Below are 15,690 nucleotides of genomic sequence, written 5' to 3'. Positions count from 1 at the left end.
GTATAGTGTGTACATGACCTTAGTAAAAGTATGCAGTATAGTGTGTATGTCTCATCTCAGACAAACAGAAACTGCTCATGTTGACTCCTGAATAAACAACTATTAGGAAAAAAACAACAACAAAAAAAAACCATCAATAAACATTTCTGACCGAGCTGGGCCTGAGTCGCATCGCTCATCTGAACCAGAGCATTTTCTTTCTTATTGAAGAGGATTTTCACTCTCTGAACATCCCCGTAAACACCTGTAAACAACAAAAGGTAAACATTGGCAGGTAAACGACAACAGTTAAACGACAAAAAATGACAAGTAAACGACAACAGGAAAACAACAAGTAAATGACAACAGGTAAGGACAACAAGTAAACAATGATGACAGGTAAACAACAAGAAGTAAACAATGACAGGAAAACAACAACAGTTAAACAACTAGTAAACAACAGGTAAATGAGGACAGGACAACTACAACAGGTAAAAAAAAGACAGGTAAAAATCAACCAGAAAAAGGTAAACAACGATAGAAAAATAACGACAGATAAACAACAAACAGATAAACGACAACAGATAAACGACAACAGGTAAACAACGACAAGTAAACGACAGGTAGACAATGGGTAAACTAAAACAGGTAAAGGACAATGGGTAAACGACAACGGATAAACGACGACGGGTAAACAACAAGTAAATCACAATAGGTAAACCATAACAAGTAAACAATGACAACAAGTAAACGATGACGACAGGTAAACAATGACAACAAGTAAACAACAATGACAAATAAACAATGACAGAAAAAAGGGACAGGTAAACAACAAGAGGGAAACAATGACAGATAAACAACAACAGATAAACAATGACACGTAAATTACTGCAGGTAAACAATGACAAGTAAACTAAGACAGGTAAACAACAACAGACAAACAACAACAGGTAAATGACAACAAGTAATTTACAACAGGCAAACAGAAACAGGTAAACGATGGCACGATAACCAAAAAAGTTAAATGACAAAAGATAAACAACTAAACAACAAATACAGGTAAACAAGAAGTAAACAATGATTGGAAAACATGAAGTTAAACCACAACAGGTAAAAAATGACAAAAAAAAAGGGACAGGTAAAAAACATGAGGTAAACTGTTAAACATAACTGACTGTAACTACTGTACCCACCACTGCACCCAGTATTCACTGGTTAACTGGACATCAACTTCACGCAGACTCTCTCACTGGTATATTTTCATCTTTAAATCACTTCTTGGTCTGCTGCCTTCATACATCTCCTCCTACATGTCTCTGCGTGAGTGCAGCTACAGCGTGCGCTCTCAGGACATTATTACCTGCAGTGTTCCCTCAGTGAGGACTGAACTTGGCAAAAGGGCCTTCTCCTACTCCGCTCCTGTTTCCTGGAATATCTTACAAAAAGACCTGAAGCTCTCGACCTTGACCTCTCTAAGTGGCTTCAAACATCTATTAAGTTTCTGGGAAAAACCAATGCAGACATGTTCCTGCTTTTAGTTTTCTACACCGCCCTACAACCTAGATGTTTTTGTTTCGTTTTTTAATACCATTTTCTTTAAATTATTATTTTTAATTTTTTATGTTTCCTTTTATGTCTATTGCTGTCATTGTTGTCCGCTGTTGTCATCATTCTGTGTTAAAATTCAGGTCTCTCTTGTAAATGAGTTCCCAAGGCTCAATGGGTTTAACCTGTATAAATAAAGGTTGACTGAAAAAACAACTAAAGGAAAACAATGACAGGTAAACAATGACATATAAACAACAACAGGTAAACAATGACACGTAAATGACGGCAGGTGAACAACAAGTAAACAATGACAAGTATCAAGGACAAGTAACCACAATGGGTAAGTGATGACTGGTAAACAACAACAAATAAACAACACCAGGCAAACAACAAGAGGTAAATGGCAACAAGTTAACAAAGACAAGTAAACAATGACAGGTAAACAACAACAAATATACAACGACAGGCAAATGACAACAGGTAAACAACGACAGATAAACAACAACAGGAAAACAACAATATGTAAACAACAAAAAGTAAATGACAACAGGTAAAACACAACAGGTAAAAAAATATGAAAAAAGGGACGGGTAAACAACCACAGGTAAACAACAACAGAAAAACAACGACAGATAAACGACAAAAGGTAAACAATGACGGACAAACAGCAGCAGGTAAATGATGACAAGTACACAAAGAAAGGTAAACAACAACGGATACATGATGCCAAGTAAACGACAAGTAAATGACACAAGGCAAAGGACAACAGGTAAACAACAAGTAAATAAGAATAGGTAAAACAAAACAGGTAAATGACGACGACAGGTAAACAACAGACAAAAGGTAAAGGTAAACAACAACAGGTAAACAACAACAAGAAAACAATAACAAGTAAACAACAAAAGGTAAATAATGACAGATAAACAACAACAGGTAAACAGTGACAAGTACATGAAGAAAGGTAAACGACAACAGGTAAACAACAACAACAACAACAACGGGTAAACAACAACAGGTAAACAATCAGAAGCAGCTGAAAATTCTCACCGAACAGGATGAAGAGGGAGTGAGGAGAGACTTTCTGCACAAACAAACATTGTCAATAGTTAGTTCAAAGTGCTGCATTCTTATCGGTCAGCTGCTTTGCATGTGACCTCTGACCTCTGAGTTCAGGTTGGACACCAGCAGCACCGAGTGGATGGCAGGGGGCGCCACCTGCAGTGCCATGCAAGGAGGAAACGCCAACGAGCTGGGGACGGCTGCCACAGGCAGACCTGAGGACGAAAAAGAGTCTGTGATGGGGGGACGGCAAAGATGGCGGAGTGAAAAGACGCTCTATACCGAGCTCTGCATAAAAAGTTCCTGAAAAACGATAAAACCTTGACTATATGATAGCTGGCGCTAACAACTTTAAAATTAAAATTAAAAAAGGAAAAGAAACAGCAGAATGCAGAATCAGAAAGGAGCGAAAAGAGGTCTAGAAACTTGTGAATCCAAGCTAACATCAGAGAATGCTAACGAGGCTAATGCTTCACCTGGCAACGTGTTATTTGATATCTGCCATAACTACACTGCCACACTGATAACACTTGCATTAAATGAAGAGGAAATGGACAAATTTCTGCCTCTCCTTGTTACACCTGTTAAATCACCTGCTCCAAAGAAGGTCATGTACGAACATAGCAACCTTGACCAATCTACTACAAATGAGATAATGTTCAGTCTTTCAGTATTAATGAACACGAGATCTGAAAAACCTTGAGGGCACGGTTAAAGAGAATTTGCTCAAAATTGAGGGTTTCAAAAAGACATGCGCTCATATAAAGGACGTAAAGGGCAAAGTGTGTGACCTCGAAAAAAGGTAATAAGAGAAGAAGGTCAGGTGGACAACTGCTAACAGAGGATATTTGAGTTGGAAAGATACTCCAAGAGATGGAATCTCAGACTAAATGGAGCTGTGGAGATGGAGAAAGAAGACATTTGAAGAAAAGTGTTAGGAATATGCCAGTGTGTTCTACCAAAGCAAAAATATAAGCTGCCTGACATCATCAATACCATACACAAACTTGGTGCCAAGAAACAAGGAATCGCCAAACCCAGAGGCATCATCATTCAGTTCACCTTCCGAGTCTTCAGAGATGTTATATGGAAAGCAGCCAAAACGTCATCCTACCTGCGGGACAACCATCTGAGATTCTCCGAGGAACTGTCCAAGGAGGACAGAGGACGTTGTAACAAACTGTGGCCTAGTATGAACAAAGCCCACGAGGAGGGTCAGCCAGTCTATTTCGTGGGAGGTCGGGGATCTATCAGAAGCCCTCCCTCCCTCACAGAAACACTCATAATGACATTTTTGTCAATTTGTTTATATGATGACCCTGGTCTATATTTTGACTGCTTTTAGTTACATTTGAAGTAATATATAATCACACTTGGGCTAAAGTATTATTTTGTGTTAAAATTACCTTTCGCTATAAGTTTATAAAGTGCTATAATTAAACCAAAGCAGATAGTTAGATGCTATATCTTTTTTAGGCTTATTTAGTCTGTTTTTTTTTTTTTTTACTCTTCCATTACTCACACTGTGCAGCACCAGTCCCCTTTCTTGGTGAATACACTCTTAACTTTTAGAAGTTTATAACTTTTTCCTTTTGGTAATTTTTTCCAGTAACGGTCTTTTTTATTAGTCTCTTTTAATGCCAAGGGATTAAAACAAACTTGTAAATGGAAATATCCTGATGCATGCTCAATAATCCAGGTAGAAAAATCCAAAAAAGTTCAATCTGGTCCTCTGGACTATGCTATTGCTACTATGCTGTGCTATTTAAGAGACTGAGCTGAAAACAGCACCTCAGACTGAGGAAGTCTCTTGGATGAGAGACAAAACGTTTCTAGATTTTTTTGCTTTGTTTTGTTTTTTTGAATGTCCAGAGGACCAGATTGAACTTCTTTGGATTGTAAATGGAAAGCTTTATTATTATTTGCCAAACAAATGAAAACTGATTTTTGTTCTTTTCAAAAGAGTCACTCCACATCTGCTGACACTAAATAGTGAAAATCAAAACGGGGCGATGAAGTCTGGTTATCCCACGACTCTGAGCATTCTGCTGGTGTCGCCACACTTCAAAAGAATTTCTCTGGAGCTGTGTTGCACTCTAACTGCAACATCCTAGGACACTACATCTGCTCAGTAACCAGATACAGGGATGCACCAATCCACTTTTTTCACTTCTGATCCAATACCTGCAGTTTAGTATCGGTCGATACCGATCCGATATCGATCTGATACAGAAAAACAGTGCTGAATTAACAACATTGGCTAGATCATGTCATCTGGACCCGTTTCTGAAACAGGTCCAGATGACATGATCTAGCCATTTTTGTTGTCAACCCAGTGCTGAATTAACTTAAAACATTTGTTTTTTTTAAACGCAGACATGAATGTATTGAATTACAAATTTATTGAAAACTCTGCACCGTAACAGCACACTTAAACACACCAAGAGCTTCAAAAGCTTGGTCAAACGTAAAAACAACAACTTTAATTTGTTCAGTCAGTACGCTAGCACGTGACGTCACTCAGAGCACAAAGCATAGAATTAGAGTGAATTGATCTGCACAATTGTAGTGAACTAGGCCTCCGGTCAAGACCTGCCTCTGAAGACCTTCATGGGACAGGAACTGTTATTTCATTGATTTGAATCCAGAAATACAAATTAGCTCATCCAGAGACTTTCTAATTGTATCCTGAACTAATCAATTGAAAGAACACTCGCTTTTTTATATTATCATTACTATCTTACAATGTCTTGATAAGCAAAAGTGTGTTTAGTTCAAACCATTTTAAATGTTGAAATGAACCACTCATTTTAAATCAACTGTGAAACAGTATTAATGATTTTTAATCCTCATTCAAAGTAGAAATCAAGTTAAATGTCTATGTTAAAAAGTAATTATGCATTTTTGATCTTCTGTCTAAAATGAGAAAGGTGTGATGTCGGTCAAAAGTCGGAGACAGTCGCAAACCAGTTATTGGAACGAACTGTCATGTTTTTAAACCTCTCAGACAGAAACAAGAAAACTGGCACCTGTAAGTCTGTCATTTCTCCAAAACATTTCTCTGTCTGTTCCTAAACATCTCCGCTGTTTTTCTGACTTGTAGTGACCCTCTGACGTCACTAAAACCACACCCCTGTTGGTTCTTTCAACCAATCAGGACTTCCCAAAAGTGACCGGAAGCAGAACTCTTTAAAAGTCGACACTTCCTAGTTCCAAAGAGAACAGAAGTTCCAGTTAGTTCTGGGAGAGAACAGAAGTTCTGGGGGAACAGAAGTTCCAGAAGAACAGAAGTTCCGAAAAAGAACAAAAGTTCTGAAGTGCTGGAGTTAGTTGGGAGTTCTTCCGAGTCTAGTTGGGATTATGGAATCTTCCACATCTGAGTGGAACCTCTGACGGACTCACAGCTCATGTGAGTCCACCTGGGAGGTGAGCGTGTTGTTGAACGGAGTACCGTCACTACTTCGGACGATTCTCAGCCATCCTAAGGAGACGCTGAAAGGTAGCGTTGAAATGGAACTCCGTACCGGAGCTGACCTATCTTCTGCAAAGGTAACGAGTCACTTCACTACCGAGTGTAGCGAGGCTGAGCTGGGTTCGGATGGAGGGTGCTGTTCCTCGTCAACACACTTTCCCTCATCCATCTTTTCCCTCCATTTAAACTCCTTCACTTCCCATCTTTAAAACTCTTCTATATTTTTCTGCCAGTAAAGATAAGCTAAAAGTCTGCAGACATTAATTTAAGATCTAAGGAAATGTCTGTTGTTTTTATTAAGTAAAACGTGCCAAGTTTTATTAATCAGAGCCGATCAGAATAATCAAGTGTACAATGTTTTGATGTTAAATTTTGATTCTGTTAATAAATGACCACATTCATTTTGATGGGTCAAAGAAAATTAACGTCTCATGTCACTGATTAGACCATCTCCAACACAGTACCTCTGTCACATATCTGTCAAGTAGCTCGAAAAAGAGAGAACCCGTTATTAAATATTGATTGTAGTGGAGCTCCTAAGCTAACTGAAGCTAACCTAACCCTACATCACTACATAGTCATGGATCGGTCCCGATCCAGAAGTTTTTCCGATATCGGTACCGATACAGATATTTGGTATCGGATTTGTGCATCTCTACCAGATACAATAACAAAACTTTTATTACAGTGCTAGAAATAAACTAGTGCTAGTACAGTACAGTTTCTGGAAATTCCACAGAGGGTTGGCTTGAAACAAATCAAGGTTGTGCTATTTATAAGCAAGATCTTGGTGGCAGGCCCCAGACTGATAAAGTCTTTGAGATGAAAGACGCAACGTTTCTCCCAAAAACACACTGTCCAGATGACATGATTTAACCATTTTTTGTGATTTATCTACCTGGATAATTGAGCTTTCAAACCTTGTTTTTTTTAATTTATTTCAAAATTCTGCTTACGTTTTGTCAAAACAATAATGCGAGTTCATCAAAGCGAAACCATACCAGATCGGTCGAGGCCCGGGTTAACAACACCGCCACTGGTACTGCTGACAAACAGGGTGCTGGCAGAAATTGTGCTACTGTTAGTCAAAGACCAAAGGAGGGAAACGTGTCAGGAGACAGAGGGAGAAGAGAAAAGTCAAGAATGTAGGACTGACGGGTGCAACTCTAAATGTGGGGACAATGACAGGCAAAGGTAGAGAGCTGGCTGACATGATGCAAAGAAGGAAGGTAGATATTTTATGTGTCCAAGAGACCAAGTGGAAGGGCAGTAAGGCATTGGAGCAGGGTTCAAACTGTTTTACTATGGTGTGAATAGAAAGAGAAATGGAGTAGGGGTGATCCTGAAGGAGAAATTGGAAGAAAAGAATGTAGTAGAGGTGAAAAGAGTGTTGAATACAAGGGCATCAGAAGCATCCGTAATGTGGGGGGGACACAATGATGTGTGTAGGTGTGTGCGCATCTAAGAGATCATCTTATCACAAGCAGAACTGGTTTGTTCCACTTTGGAGTAAGCTCTTGGGGGAAGAATCAGTTTTGTTGTGCATTTCCTTGACTGATGAAGCCTTCCGGATCGAAGGCGAAACGTTTCAGCACAAAAAAAGAAACTGTCCAGATGATCATCTAAATGATGTTTCTCACGAAGCTTGAGGACAATAAGGTGCGAGGTTTTAAAGACATTTAAGCTTTAATGAACCTTAACACACAACATCTCTTACACTTGCAGCGTCTTACAGCGTCACAGTTACTGCTAAGCTAAGATGCTACAGACATAGCGCTCCACTTATTTCCTCCTAACCATGTGTATATGTTTATGAACAAACCCCCTGGTCAACAACTGCCCGTACTAAGCTTGCTAAACTGGCGAGCGAGCAACACAGAGGTGTCTCCATCTCCTCCACCTGTGCGCATTTTCTGCTGAGGCAGGAGATTCAGTGAGTTGGAGGTAACCAGGAAAACCTGGAGTGGAGTTTTAGTGGCTTGAGTATTCTCCTATTAATCAAGTGGAATGGATTTGTTCATGAAGAAAAAGAAACTGCGCCGACTGAACTATGTTTCATAGTAAAAGTGTGTGTGTGTGTGTGTGGGGGGGGGGGGGGGGCCAAAATGAAGGTTTTTTTAATGTGGGGGGGGGGACATGTCCCCTTCACATATAATGGTTGCGACATCTATGGTTGAATAGGGTGATGTGTCTGAAGGTAGAAGTAGAAGGTCTGATGCTAAATGTCAGTGGTTATGCTCCACAGTTTGGATGTGATTGGGAGGAGAAAGATACATTTAGGAAAGATCTGGATGAAGTGATAGAGAGTATTCCCAGGGAGGAAAGAGTGGTGATCAGAGCAGACCTGAATAGACATGTTGGTGAAGAAAACATAGGGGAAGAGGAAGTGATGGGTAGGTTTGGCATCAACGAAAGAAACCAGGAAGGACAGATGGTGGTGGATTTTGCCAAGAGAATGGAATGGCTGTAATCAACACTTTTTTCCAAAAGAGGGAGGAACATAGAGTGACCTATAAGAGTGGAAGGAGTATGCAAGGCGACTACATTCTGTGTAGAAGAGGAAACCTGAGGGAGATTGGAGACTGTAAGGTTGTGGCAGGGGAGAGCGTGGCCAGACAGCATTGGATGTTTGTGTGTAGAATGACTGTTGTTGTGAAGAAGAGAAAAAGAGTAAAATCAGAGAAGAAGACCAAATGGTGGAAGCTGAAGAAGGATTCAGAGAGGAGCTGTTAAAAGCTTTGGGTGGGAAGAAAGAGCTTCCAGATGGCTGGGCTACTACAGCAATGTAACTAGAGAGACAAGTAGGAAGGTACTTGATGTGTCATCTGGAAAGAGAAAGGATGCTAAGGAAACCTGGTGGTGGAATAATGAAGTGCAGGACGCCGTTCAAAGAAAGACGTTAGCCAAGACAAAATATGACTGAGAGGACTGAAGAGAGGAGACAGGAAAATAAAGAGATGGGACGTAGAGCAAAAGAAGGAGGTAGCTAAAGCAAAGCGGAAGGTGTATGATGAGTTGAATGGGAGACTGAACACTGAAGAGGGTGAGAAGGACTTATACCAATTGGCAATACAGAGGGATCAGGCTGGAAAGGATGTGCAGCAGATTAGGCTTCCTAAAGATAGGAATGGTAATGTTCTAACAAGTGAGGAGAGTGTGATGGGAAGATGGAAGGAATACTTTGCGCCAATGAATGAAGAGAATGAAAAAGACAGAAGAGTAGATGTCATAGAAACTGTGAACCAGGAAGTGGAAAAAATAGCGATGTGAAGTCCAGAAATCTCTGAAAAGAATGAAGAAGGGGAAGGCAGTAGAAACTGATGGCATATCAGTGGAGGTTTGGAAATGTCTCGGAGAGATGGCAGTGAAGTTTTTGACTCAAATATTCAATGGCATATTTGAGGGTGAGAAAATACCTGAAGAATGGAGAAGTGTGCTGGTGCCCATTTTTAAGAATAAGGGTGATGTAGAGTTGTAGCAAGAACAGAGGAATTAAGTTCATGAGTCACACAATGAAGATCTGGGAGAGAGTTGTGGAAGCAAGACTTCGACGAGAGGCAACGGTGAGCAGCAGTATAGTTTCATGCCTAGAAAGAGCACCACAGATGCCATCTTTGCTTTGAGGATGCTGATGGAGAAGTACAGAGAGGGTCAGAAAGAACGCTATTGTGTCTTTGCGGATTTAGAAAAAGCATACGACAGGGTCCCAAGGGAGGAGGTGTAGTATTACAAGAGGAAGTATGTAGACTGGTATAGCACATGTACGAGGACAGCAGGACAGTGGTGAGATGTACTGTACAAGTAATAGATAGCTTCAAGGTGGGGGTGGGATTGCACCAAGGATCGGCTCTGAGCCCCTTGTTTTCTCTGGTAATGGATCAACTAGCAGATGAGGTCCTGTGGACTATGATGTTTGCAGATGATATTGTGATCTGTGGTGAGAACAGGAAACAGGTGGAAGAGAATTTGGAGAGGTGGAGGTATGCACTTGAAAGAAGAGGAATGAAAATCAACCGTAGTAAGACAGAGTATGTGTGTGAATGAGAGGGAGGTCGGTGGAACAGTGAGGCTAACAACATTCAGTCAGGTCATCTGGATGGTTTATTTTGTTGCTGAGACGTTTCATCCTTCAGCCGAAGGACTTCTGCAATCTGAGGAGCCACCAATAAACTGAATCCCACCACAAACAGTACACTCCCGTAGTGGGAAAAAAACCACTTTGCTGGTGATAAAATGGCCTCCGGGGCCTGCCCTCTCCCCCACCAACTCCTCTGAAGCAGTCTTGCCAAAGTGGTTTAAAACAGAAAAGTTCATGCTCAATAATCCAATAATCCAAAGAAGTCCTTCAGATGAAGGACGAAACATCTCAGAAAAAAAAAGCATCCAGATGACCTGATTGAACGTTGTTGGATTATTACCTGGATTATTGAGTGGTTCAAAGTGTTTTGAACCACAAACAAACTTTGTTTCAGTTTTTCAGTCAGACTCACTTGAGTCTCAGGTGACTCACCTGTGTGTTGGTGGAAGGTGGGAGAGAACGATGCTGCTCCGTAAGGCGGCAGGGCTACACCTGAAACGCACATGCAGGTAAGCTGATAAGGCTCTGCCTCCTCACAGGTAGAGACAACAACAGTGAGTGACTGTGGTCTGCAAGTGACCTGCTCCGCCCCTCTGCCTACCGAAGGCGGCTGCGGGCTCCAGCTCTCCACTCGGCAGGTCGGTTCTGGTAAAGTCGCGGCTCTTGTCGTTGTTGAATTTGACGTTGAGCGCGCTCAGTTTGGAGAAGTCGATCCGGAGTGTGCAGCAGCCGTTGTAGATGTTCTGACCATCCAGAGCCTGAAAGACACCACAGTCTGATTGGTCCTGAGCTCCACCAATCACACGCCTTTATACATACATATGTGTGTGTGTGTGTGTGAGAAGGTGTGCACGTGACTCACAGCCTTGGCGTGCTGAGCGTGCATGGCGTCACTAAACTGCAGCAAAGCCTGAAACTGATTGTTTCTGGTGAAGGTGATGATTTTCAACACAAAGCCGAATTTACTGAAGATCTGATAGTAAACAACAAAGAGTAAACAAGTAAACAATGACCTGATTCATGCTCAATAATCCGGGTAGATTAATCTAACAAAGTTAAGTCAGGTCCTCTGGATGGTTTCTTTTTTGAAATGTTTAGTTTTTTTATCCAAAAGACTTCTTCAGTCTAAGGAGCTGCAACAAACTTCTTATAAATAGCACCTTCTCATAGTGGATCAACCAGTTTGTTGTTGACATCCAGAACTAGATGTTCACATGATCAAGGAGGACCATCAGCCTAACAATTGATCGTTAGTGCTCTGATGGCTGCTTGCTATTCACAGAGGGCTGAGTGATAGTAGCAATAACAGCATTGTCAGAGGGGGACAGTTGAACATGGAGGCCTCTACCCCATTTAATGATGGACAGATTATTTTCACAAAGATGGCTTCTTCACCATCGTTCCTCTCTAATTTTTCAAAAAGAAGAAACCGTCCAGAGGACCTGGCTTAACTTTGTTAGATGTTTCTACCTGGATTATTGAGCGAGCAGCACGATGGCGCAGTTGGTAGAGCTGCTGCCTCTCAGCAAGCAGGTTATCCTGGTTCAAATCCTTTTCAGGGACACCACCAAGTCATTGGTTCAGGTATGTTGACGACACCTGGGTTAAAATCAAATCTCAGGAAGTCCAACATTTTACTGACCACATCGATTCTGTAGATAAATACATCAAGTTCACACGAGAAGATGTAAAAAATGGCAGCTTGGCTTTCTTGGACTGTGAGGTCTCAGTCTCTGATAGAGGACATTTGCAAACCGAGGTGTACCGCAAACCCACCCACACAGACCAGTATTTGCAGTTTGACTCCCATCACCCTTTGGAGCACAAGTTAGGAGTCATCAGGACTCTGTATCACAGAGCAGACAGCATCCCCACTAACTCAGGAGCCAGGCAGGAGAAATCCCACACAAGACAGTCTAGAGCAGTTATACAACTGATGGCCCAGGGGTCAAATTTGGCTCACGGATTAATTCAGTTCGGCCCAAAAATGGGTTCAATTTAAATAAAACTAGATTTCAAACCATAAAACAAACTAACTTAATGACAATAACTGCTGGATATCTGGTCCCTGAGCTCATGGCTTTCAATAACTGTGGCCCCCTGAGCAACGTAGTTGAATAGCCCCGCTTAATGTGGATATCCTAACTGGGCCTTCCTGAAAGCAGAGAAGAAACCCAAACAGGACTCCAGTCAACCATCAGGTGAAAAGGAGGAACCCGGACCAGTGGTCATTCCATAGTAAATGAGACGTTTATTTTCTAAACATAACGTCCCAGTGGTTTTTAAACCCCAAAATACATTACAGCAAAGACTGGTTCATCCCAAAGATCCAGTCCCCCGGCACAAACAGAGTAATGTTGTGTATGCTGTTCAGTGTCAGGAGGGCTGTGATCAGTCTTACATCGGGGAAACTAAACAGCCACTGGCCAAAAGGATGGCCCAGCACAGAAGATCAACATCATCAGGCCAGGACTCTGCGGTCTACACTCATCTCCAGGCCAGCGGTCACTCTTTCAGGGATGAAGATGTTCACATCCTGGATAGAGAGGAACGATGGTTTGAGAGAGGAGTGAAGGAGGTCATCTTTGTGAAAAGAAACCTCCCATCATTAAACAGGGGTGGAGGCCTACGTGCTCATCACCCTCTTACAATGCTGTTATTACTAGTATCAGAAGAATCAGAACAAGCTTTATTGTCATTGCACAGAGCACAAATAAATTACATTTCAGTACAGCCCATCCGAAGAACCACAATCAAACAAACTGACACAGACTTGGGTAAATGGAGTGACTGAGGTGGCAGCCTCTGAGAGGCACTTCTTTTTCGTTAGATTAGAAAAAGGGGAACACGAGGGAAGAGAGGCAAAAAAATATCAAATCTTGCACAGTGTCCCTACAGGACACAGCGTGAGACTGCAAAAAACCCAGCACATAAAAAAGCAACATACAGAGAAGAGACATATGCGTGTGGAGTGGGTCGGGGTCCCAGCACAGGCTGCCAAGTGAGCGACGCAGCCAGCTTTGCGGTGCTTCCGCATCTCCTAGGTTGTTGCACCAGGTGGGGGATAATGGGGGAGGCCAGTAAAAGCTGGGAGGCCGCTTGTAAATAGCAAGTGGCCATCAGAACATTAACAATCAATGGTTAGGCTGATGGTCCCTTGATCATGTGAACAACTAGTTCTGGATGTCAACAACAAACTGGTTGATCCACTACGAGAAGGTGCTATTTATAAGAAGTTTGCTGCAGCTCCTCAGACTGAAGAAGTCTTTTGGATAAAAGATGAAACGTTTCAAGAAGAACCCGTCCAGCGGACCTCACTTAACTTTGTTAGAAGAAAACAATGACTTAACCAGAACAAATAGTGAACTTGAATTAAAAAAAAAAAATAGAAAAGTAAACAAAATAAACTGCAATGAGTAACAACCCCCCCTCCCCCCCAACTAAAACTAGTAAACAACAAAACTTTAACAACTAATTAGAAAAAAATAACAATAAAGAGTAATAATGGAAACTAAAACAAAATGTTACTAATACGTAATAAACAAATTAGCTAAAGTAAAACAACAAAAAGTAAATGTTGAGTAAACAAAAATAAACAGACAGTAAACACCAAAGTAAATAAGAACAAAAGTAAACAATTTTTTTTAAACATCAACAAATATTAAAAAGAACAAAAATATAACTAATGTAAACAAAACAAACAAAACTTAAACAACAAAAAATAATCAACAGTTGGTAAAACGTTAAGCATAAACAAAAAAACAAAATGTTAAGAAGACAATAAATTACAACGATAAGTAAATAGGGTTCTGTCTGGAGGGGCCGACCTGCTGCAGAACCTCCAGAGTCACTGGATAAAACAAGTTCTCCACGATGATTCTCAGAACCGGACTCTGAGCAGGAACTACGCCCCGCCCATTTCCTGAAGACATGTTCCCAGAATGCACTGCTGCTGCGCTGATGGCCTGCAGCGCCACCTGAGCCCTCTACCAACAAACAAACAACAAAAAACTTTATTAAACACTGGTTGTTTGCTAACATCTGTGGAGCACAGTAAATAAAAACAAACAATGAGATGTAGTGAAGCAGAGAAACATTTGTAATAATCTGCAGGTTTTACTCCGATATTGATATTAGTGGAATGAGCGGAGCCTGTCGTCAAGCCACGCCCCTTACACATTTATTGCCAAAACAATCAGACAGACTTGAGTGGGCGGGGCTTAAGCTCCAGATCACCTGATTGGTCAGATTGTCAGTTTTGAGCTCCCGGTGCGTGGAGTACTGAATGAAGACCGGCTGGTTCCTGATGGTGGGCGGAGCCGAGGCGTAGTAGTTCACCATGGTAACGGCTGCTTCTTCTGTCGCCATCTCTAAAAAAATGCCTGAAAACAAACAAACAAACAAATTTTATTTGTTTACAAACAATCTTTAACTGTATTTATCATTGTAAAGGGGCGGGGCTTCATCCTGACTAATGAACTGCCTGTGTTGGGGACCATGATGATGACGGCGATGAAGGTCACCTGGCTTTTGGTCCTCAGCGTGATGAGTTTGGTAACTCAGCCAAAGGGGTGTGCCAGAGAAAGAACTTCCTGATCAGAGATGTCAACAGGAAGTTGACGAAGGTAAAGGACCTGATACAGGACGCACTGAGCACGCTCAGAAACACAGCCGTTCAGTCCCATCCACTGCAAACAGGAAGGGGTGGGGCCAACACACACAATCAACCCACTGAAACTCAAAATTCCAAACATGTTTCCTGGTCTGTAAATGCATCGTGGCTGGTGCCTGGCTAACTGGTGTTGGCCTTTAAAACTTTAGCTGCTTGTTTTGTCTGTGGCTAAAGGCAGAGAAACAACAGGAAGTGCTACAGAAAGTAGTTTTTTTCCTTCAAACCTTATTTTAAAACATCAAAAAAACAAAGTCTCAATAAAATGAATAACACCAAAACAACAACAACTACTAGAATAATTCTCAGGGAGAAGTGTTTTACTGAACTAAACTAAAGCCGGGGCGTCATCCTGACTCTGGTACCAGTCGAGCTCAAAGGAACCGGGTCGGGCTGCTCATAGACCTGTAGGTGCAGACTCACCTGTGGACAGGTGGGCGGAGCTCATTTTCTCAGACGATCTGAACTTTGACCCCTGCAGGAGGACACACAGGTCAGCTGATCGGTCTGACATCAGATTAGAACCATTCGTTCAAGCTTTATCCAGGTAGTCTTTTTTTTAAATTCAACCTTTATTTAGACGGTAAATCCCATTGAGCCTCGAGGACTCATTTACAAGAGAGACCTGATTTCAACAAAGAATGATGACAACAATGGACAACAGCAACAACAATAAACAGTTATAAAAAGTCATACTCCAGTTTATTTATTTTATTTTATTTTATTTATTTATTTTTTAAACAAATAGGATGGCTAAAAAAAAAGGTAACAAAAAACAGCTAGATTCTAAGGCGAATGTAGAAAACTAAAAACAGGAACATGTCTGCATTGGTCCCTGCCAGGAGTCCAACAGATTCTTAAAGCCACTTAGAGGTCAAGGTCGAG

The 15,690-nt window shown here is 41.3% G+C and overlaps 1 protein-coding gene across 1 annotated transcript in view; it reads right to left on the bottom strand.

Annotated features, from left to right (window-relative positions):
• Positions 1 to 14,785, bottom strand: part of LOC119424750 (polypyrimidine tract-binding protein 3) — a 23,808-nt gene extending 9,023 nt beyond the window's left edge. Inside the window, exons 1-9 of the mRNA XM_037692251.1 lie at positions 14,660 to 14,785; positions 14,373 to 14,518; positions 13,964 to 14,122; positions 10,999 to 11,109; positions 10,738 to 10,894; positions 10,569 to 10,628; positions 2,689 to 2,801; positions 2,575 to 2,608; positions 152 to 244 (exon numbers count right to left, since the gene is read on the bottom strand). Coding sequence (XP_037548179.1) covers positions 152 to 244; positions 2,575 to 2,608; positions 2,689 to 2,801; positions 10,569 to 10,628; positions 10,738 to 10,894; positions 10,999 to 11,109; positions 13,964 to 14,122; positions 14,373 to 14,504 — 859 coding nt within the window. The 5' untranslated portion in view covers positions 14,505 to 14,518; positions 14,660 to 14,785. The remainder of the gene's footprint in view (positions 1 to 151; positions 245 to 2,574; positions 2,609 to 2,688; positions 2,802 to 10,568; positions 10,629 to 10,737; positions 10,895 to 10,998; positions 11,110 to 13,963; positions 14,123 to 14,372; positions 14,519 to 14,659) is intronic.
• Between the last annotated feature and the right edge of the window lie 905 nt (positions 14,786 to 15,690).

The sequence above is a fragment of the Nematolebias whitei genome, chromosome 18, assembly GCF_014905685.2.
Source record: "Nematolebias whitei isolate Nwh7 chromosome 18, NemWhi1, whole genome shotgun sequence".
Lineage (NCBI taxonomy): Eukaryota > Metazoa > Chordata > Actinopteri > Cyprinodontiformes > Rivulidae > Nematolebias > Nematolebias whitei.
The sequence above is the reverse complement of the archived record's forward strand: the minus strand, read 5'-3'. Positions and strand labels throughout refer to the sequence as shown.